At 35.2% G+C, this 7,322-nt stretch overlaps 1 protein-coding gene across 1 annotated transcript; it reads right to left on the bottom strand.

The window, feature by feature from the left end:
- Window positions 1-3,738: 3,738 nt before the first annotated feature.
- Window positions 3,739-4,891, bottom strand: LOC143639221 (ragulator complex protein LAMTOR5-like). The gene is made up of 2 exons (XM_077107417.1): window positions 4,763-4,891; window positions 3,739-4,008 (listed from the first exon to the last, which is right to left on the bottom strand). The coding sequence occupies exons 1-2, from the start codon at window positions 4,889-4,891 to the stop codon at window positions 3,862-3,864; spliced, it is 276 nt and encodes a 91-aa protein (XP_076963532.1). The 3' UTR covers window positions 3,739-3,861.
- Between the last annotated feature and the right edge of the window lie 2,431 nt (window positions 4,892-7,322).

Here is a 7,322-nt window from a genome sequence, read left to right as displayed (position 1 = left end):
CTCACCCAGGTTTATAAAGATTTTTATCCTATGTTGTTTTCTGGCCATATTACCTTTGACATTTAGGATTATAATTAATTTCCAATTAATTTTTATGAAGTATGTGATTCATAATTTTAAATAGCCTTTGTATATGGATATCTAGTTTTACTGGCACCATTTGATAAAAAGACTATACTTTCTCCAATTGAATTATGTTAACTCTTTTCCCTAAATCAATTTGGTATGAATATGTAAATCAGTTTTTGGACTCTCCACTCTGCATTTTTTTAAATCTCTACATCTTTCTTTAGGCCAACATAGTATCATATGGATTACTGCATCTTTATGGTGAGAGTTACAATACGAGGTTGGATAAGTCCTTCAACTTTGTCATTGCTTTTGTTATTAAAAGTTTGCATTTACACACGCATTTTAGAATCAGCTCTTCAACTTCTACAAAAACTTTTCTGTGATTTTAATTGAAATTACACTGACTCCATAGACAATTTTGGAAAGAATTGACATCTGAAGACTATTAAGTCTTCCAATTCATAAACATGAACTGTCATCTCCACTTATTTAGATCTTTAAAAATTTCTTTCAGCAATGTTCTGTAGTTTTCATTCTAGTAGTCTTAGCCATCTTTCGTTAATTTCTAAGCATTTTGTAATTTTGATTCTATTTCATGTGGTGTTCTTTATGTAAATTTATTTTTCTAGTTATTTGGTGCTACTATTAAAAATAAATAAGATTAATATTCACCTATCAGAGAAAACATTCAGCCTTTAGATTCTGGGGGATTGGATTATTTCACTTAGCATTATAGTCTTCTCCAGTTCCATCCATTTACCAGCAAATACCATAATTTCATTCTTCTTTATGGCTGAGTAATACTCCATTATGTATACATACCACATTTTCTTTATCACTTCATCTGTTGAAGGGCACCTATGTTGGTTCCATAGCTTGTATATTGTGAATTGAGTTTCTGTAAACATTGATGTGGCTGCCTCACTGAAGTATGCTGATTTTAAGTCCTTTGTGGAGTGGGATAAGTGGGTCAAACAGTTGTTCCATTCTAAGTATTCTGAGAAATCTCCATACTGCTTCCCAGAGTGGTCACACCAATTTGCATGTCCACCAGCAATGTATGTGTGAACTTTTTTCCCCACATCCTTGACAATATTTATTGTTACTTGTTTTCTTGATAATTGCCATTCTGACTGGAGTAAAATGAAATCTCAGTGTAGTTTTAATTTGTATTTTTCTAATTGCTAGTGATGTTGAACATATATTTGTTGAGTGATTATATTTCTTCCGTGAAGTGTCTGTTCATTTCCTTTGCCCAATTATTGATTAGGTTATTTTTGTGGTGTTAAGTTTTTTGAGTTCTTTATATATCTTGGAGATTAATGTTCTATTTGAAGTGCAGTTGTTACAGAATTTCTCCCATTCTGTAGGCTCTTTCTTCATGTTCTTGATTGTTTTCTTTGCTATGCAGATGTTTTTTGTTTGATGCCATCCCATTTATTGATTCTTGATTTTATTTCTTGCACTTTAGGAGTCTTATTTAGGAAGTACGTTCCACAGCAAGGGAGGGTGGAGTGGGGTAGAATGGAATTTAATTGGATTAGACAAAGGGGAATGAAGGAAAGGAATGGGCAAGGGAGCAGGGATAGGAAGGAATAGGAAAGATAGTAAAATGAATCAGACATAACTTTCCTATGCTCTTATATGAACACATGACCAGTGTAACTCCATATCATGTACAACCACAAGAATGGGATCATAATTAGAATAAATTGTGCTCCATGAATGTATAATATGTCAAAATACACTCTATTGTCATGTATATCTAAAAAAACAAATTAAAATAATAAATAAATTAAAAATAAATAAGAGCTAGGCATGGTGGGACACATAAAATCTCTAAAATCCTAGAGACTCAGGAGGCTGAGGCAAGAGGATTACAAGTTCAATACCAGCCTGGGAAAATTAGTGATATCTTGTCTCAATAGTAAAATAAGTAGAGTGTCCCTTGGTTTAATCCCTGGTATCACAAAAATAAACAAATAGAACTTTTATACTAACCTTGTATCCTATATCTTTGATAATTTCAGTTAGTAATCTACTACTTCTTTTGTAAGTTAAAATTTTCCATATAAACTATTGTGTCATTTGCAAATCATGACTGATTAATGTTCTCCTTTTTAATTGCTATACCTTGAATTACTCTTTCTTGCATTAATATAATAGAATTTCTACTATAATGCTTATAGAAGTGATGAAATTGAGCACTTTCCTTTGACTTCAATCTTGGAATAAAACATTTACTATTTAAACATCAAATATGATGTAGTTGTAGAGTGCTTATCAATGTTCTCTATCAGTTTAAGGTAGTTTCCTTCTATATATTGTTGGGTGAGTTTTTTAAAATTATCAACCTACTGTTAAATTTCCTCAAATTGTTCTTCTGCATCTACTAAAATTATCATATATATAATATATATATATGTGTGTATATATATATATATATATATATATATATATATAAATCCCTTTAACCTAAAATGTGGTGACTTAAATTATTGACTTTTGAATGTTGAAGAACCTTCCATTCCTGAGATAAACCTCACTTCATTGCATTGCATAATTATTTATGTACCTTTGTGGATTTGCAAATATCACAGTGAAGATTCTTATACCTTGAGATTTAACTATGAAAGTTATTTGACTTTGCATTTCTTTACTTGTGATATCCTGATCATTGTTAATATCAGAAATGTTATTCTGGCCTTAAAATTATATTTGAAAGCATATTTTCCTCCCCTGTTTTTAGAAATTTTAGTGTGAGTTTTATATTATTTCTTACTTCAATATTTGAAAGGATTTATATTAAGACCATTTGGGTCTATCTTCTCCTAAATATCAAGCTCTTCATATCTTTGTTTCTTCTTGTTGCTGTATTGTTAAGTTGTCCTTTTCAATAAAATTTGCCAATTTCATTTATTTAAAAATTTGTTGGCATGATTTTCATAATATTCCTTCATTATTTTTTTAAAGAGAGAGTGAGAGAGATAGAGAGAGAGAGAATTTTTTTTTAATATTTATTTTTTAGTTTTCGGCAGACACAACATCTTTGTCTGTATGTGGTGCTGAGGATCGAACCCGGGCCGCACGCATGCCAGGCGAGCGCGCTACCGCTTGAGCCACATCCCCAGCCCTCCTTCATTATTTTTTAAAATATATTTTTAGTTGCGATGGACCTTTATTTTATTTATTTACTCACATTTGGTGCTGAGGATTGAACCCAGTGCTTCATACATGCGAGATAAACACTCTACCACTGAACCACATCCCCAGCTCCCTTCTTCATTATTTTTAATGTCTAGATAATCTGTAATGATAGGTCCCCTTTTATTCCTGATATCACTTACTTATGTTTTTCTTCTTTCTTGATTATTCTAGCATGGGGTTCATGAATTTTATGGATATTTTATTATTTTGTCTTTGTTAATTTCCTCTATGGATTGTCTTCTATATTACTGTCATTATTATTTATTTCTTCGTGTGTGTGTGTGTGCATGTGTGTGTATATATATATATATTTTTTTTTTCTTTTTTTTCCCTCCAAGCAGATTTATTTAACCTAACAAAATTTTATAGACAAAGTGATCTGGACATGCTGCTTCAAAACATGATCCTTATTAATATCTTGATATGTTGGTTAAAAAGCAATACACTCTAAAATAAATAGAAAAGTACCCAATGCATATTCAATGAATGGCTTAATCACTGCAAATTAACTAGTTTTGTAAGATGATTAACATAGTAAGATTGAGTCCCTATGACAGGCTGCTGGAGAACTGATGAGAGACATTAAGAGGCCATTTTGTGCACTGCCACGGTGATGCCATCATGTTTTTGGATCATAATGTTCCCATTATCTGATTCTAGGCACACCACAGGAATATCAGTGGGGTCAGAGGTTAGGTTAGCTGCTTGTTGGGCTAGAACAGATATAACCTGCTGAGAGCCATTAGCCAAGTAGGTATGACAATTTCCTTGCCAGCGTACCCCTGTTGCTTAGAGGAAGGACTCGTGGAAATGGACTTGCCTTGGACATTTTGCAGTGACATTGCATGTAAGGTGACCTTGCTCAAGGACCAGGGCGGATCCGGGTTTAGGGCAGATCAGGGTTTAGGGTTCTCCTTGGGTTTAGGGCGGTTCCAGGTTTAAGGTGTACCCTGCTGGGAATAGGGCGTATCGTGCTGCCTCAGGCGTGCCCGCTCCAGTAGTTCCCGTTGAGTTCTCCCGGGATTCAGAGAGTATTTGGGATTTTCCCCCAGAACGTGGAACTTGGTAGAGAACGTGGATTTCCCCAGAACGTGTTTGTAGAGGGCCGATGTGAGTTCGGGAATAAAGAATTGCTGTTTGACTCTACAAAGCTGTGAGTGGCTCGTGATTTTGTGCCCAGCCAGACTGCGGCATTAATGCAGGGAACTACTGGAGCGGGCACGCCTGAGGCAGCAGGGTATGCCCTATTCCCAGCAGGGTACACCTTAAACCTGGAACTGCCCTAAACCCAAGGAGAGCCCTAAACCCTGATCCGCCCTAAACCCGGATCTGCCCTGGTCCTTGAGCAAGGTCACCTTACGTGCAATGTCACTGCAAAATGTCCAAGGCAAGTCCATTTCCACGAGTCCTTCCTCTAAGCAACATGGGGTACGCTGGCAAGGACATTGTCATACCTACTTGGCTAATGGCTCTCAGCAATAACCCCAGCATGTTCATCTGACAGGGTCTCACGACAGCCCAGATTAAGTCCTTCTGAGTCTGTGCACAGGACTCCAACAATGGACGGATTCTTCATTGTATACTCCAAGTGCTGCTCCAAAGTCGCCTCCATCCTGCTCGAAGCCCATCCTGGTGCCGCTCTTTGTGCTTATAGGTTTTATATGTCCTTATGGTGGACTATGTATAAAATTCTAAGTTTTCAATAATATTCTTTCATCAAAATTTGAGAGATCAATCCATTGTTTTCAATTTCACATTATTTTTCTTTTGAGTCATACTGGTGACTTACTTTCTCTTTTGAAAATATTGTTTTATGCTTATATTAGTTATAATGAAGTAGATTCTGGGCCCCCTGGCTATTGAAGGTTCTTTATGCTACTGAATCAACAGGAAAATAATGGAAGTCACTCTTTTGAGTGTGACTGATATTGTTTATCAAGGAGAAACTGTAGTTTCATGGTGGTAGCATGAAGGGCTATGTAAATAAGCCACAAGATTGTCTGGAATAATGTTTAGTAATTATATATCTAGTAGTAAGTATTAATGCAAAGATAGTGTAACAAAAATAAGGCAAGTTTAATGAGGATTCTAATCCTTCAGGAATGAATGGGTTAGCCCCTGGGTAAAGAACATTGATGAGATGGAGTCTTGTCTGAAGGCAAAAGAAATGGGGAATTGGGGGACTGAGGTTATGGCTCAGTGGTAGAGTGCTCACCTAGCACATGTGAGGACCTGCATTTGATCATCAGCACCACATTAAAATAAATAAATAAAACAAAGGTATTGTGTCCAACTGCAACTTAAAAACATTTAAAAAAGAAATAGGGAATGGTGTGTACAATAAGGAATTTATTAATATATGAACATTAAGCTATATAAATATTAATTATGGCCTTGTGTACAACTAAAGAAATAAGGAAGTCAGTAGCAATGTATTTTTCTCTTTTGTTTATTATGTATTTTTTACATGCATATTAAGTACCAGGTTTTCAATTCTGCAAATATTTCAATAAAATTGTCAGATTCACTAAAATAGGTCATAAATAATAATCTAGATCTTACATATTATTATATTAATATTATATAATAATTATGATATTATTATAATTCTATAATTATATTGTTATACAAGTATAGTATATATTATATACTATAAGTTTTTTATATGTGTTTCACATCTAGGATGATGGGAAGAAGTAGGTTAACTACTTTCTTCTATCTCATTTTTTGTGGTTAAATTTGGAATACAGACCTTAATATTTGTAATATTCAGCTCAAATAGCAAATGAATTTTTGAGAAGTGGTTGATATTAGTTCAAGAAGTGTATGATGGGGCTGGGGATGTGGCTCAAGCAGTAGCGCGCTCGCCTGGCATGCGTGCGGCCCAGGTTCGATCCTCAGCACCACATACAAACAAAGATGTTGTGTCCGCCGAAAACTAAAAAATAAATATTAAAAAATTCTCTCTCTCTCTCTCTCTCTAAGAAGTGTATGATGATTGGCACCTACATTTATATGAGGTTACTATTGGTACTTTGTATGTCCTTGTTGGGGAGAGGGTGAGACAATTTTGTTTGTATGAAACACAGTTATCTTGTTAGCCAAAAGTAATAACTGAATTTTATAGTTGTATGGAAGTTCAAAAGTTTGTTAAAATGTATATAGGGGGTACTATTATGTGATACTATTAGCAGGTAAAAAGAGGGTCTGAATTATTTATGAAACTATTTTCTTGCAGCTTCAATATTCTAGTCTCTTTATTTTGTTATTGTTTCTATATCTTTGCTTTTCTAGCTGGCTCACTGATTAACTCTGACATTAATGGTTGTGAGGAGACTAGAAGTTTACTAGAGAGACTGGAAGTTTGTGTCTTCCTGTATGTTTTTCTTTTTTTTCACTATCTCCCCAACCAAGTACCTTGATTTCTGGAGCATTATTATGAAATAAACTATTAAGTGTCTATAAAGCTATTTTCCTTGAATTTTATTTTATTATTAAAATTGCTACACTTATTTGATAATTGTTTGACATGTGCCAGATATATATATATTCCCATCTTTGTATACTACTTTTAAAGTAATATCTAGTTGTAATATTTAATGTTGAGGGCCACAGCCGAGTCGGGATGATGCATGGCATTTTTGCCAGAAGTAGTGGTTGAGGGGTGACGCCAGCGAGCCATTAAGATGATGACTTTTGATTTCTCGCGGAATTCCCGTTGAGTTCCGGTTGAGCTCTCGCAGGGATTCCTGAAGAGTTCGCATTGGTTGGTGAAGTTCCGGTGGAAGGAGTTCCAGTTGGTGTGTGGTGTTCCTGAGAGGGCCGCATGGGTGGTGTTCGAGTGAGTTTGGAAATAAAGTTTGTTCCTGCTTGAGTGGCTCGTGATTTGTGCCCAGCCAGACTGCTGCAATTTAACATATCAATTATTGGCAGAGTGTGCTAAGTGCACACCTATAATCCCAGTGGCTCAGGCTGGCTGAGGCAAGAGGATCATGAGTTCAAAGCCAGCCTCTGCAAAAATGAGGTGCTAAGCAACTCAATGA

Source organism: Callospermophilus lateralis, chromosome X (genome assembly GCF_048772815.1).
Source record: "Callospermophilus lateralis isolate mCalLat2 chromosome X, mCalLat2.hap1, whole genome shotgun sequence".
Lineage (NCBI taxonomy): Eukaryota > Metazoa > Chordata > Mammalia > Rodentia > Sciuridae > Callospermophilus > Callospermophilus lateralis.
This window is presented reverse-complemented; position numbering and strand designations above follow the sequence as displayed.

Bases quoted from the DNA above. Each gene is read 5' to 3' on its own strand.
- LOC143639221 (XM_077107417.1), bottom strand. From the start codon at position 4,891: ATGGAGGCGACTTTGGAGCAGCACTTGGAGTATACAATGAAGAATCCG. The intron at 4,009-4,762 runs GTTATTGCTGAG...GGCTCTCAGCAG, and splicing joins TGTCAGATGAACATGCTGGG to GTTATATCTGTTCTAGCCCA.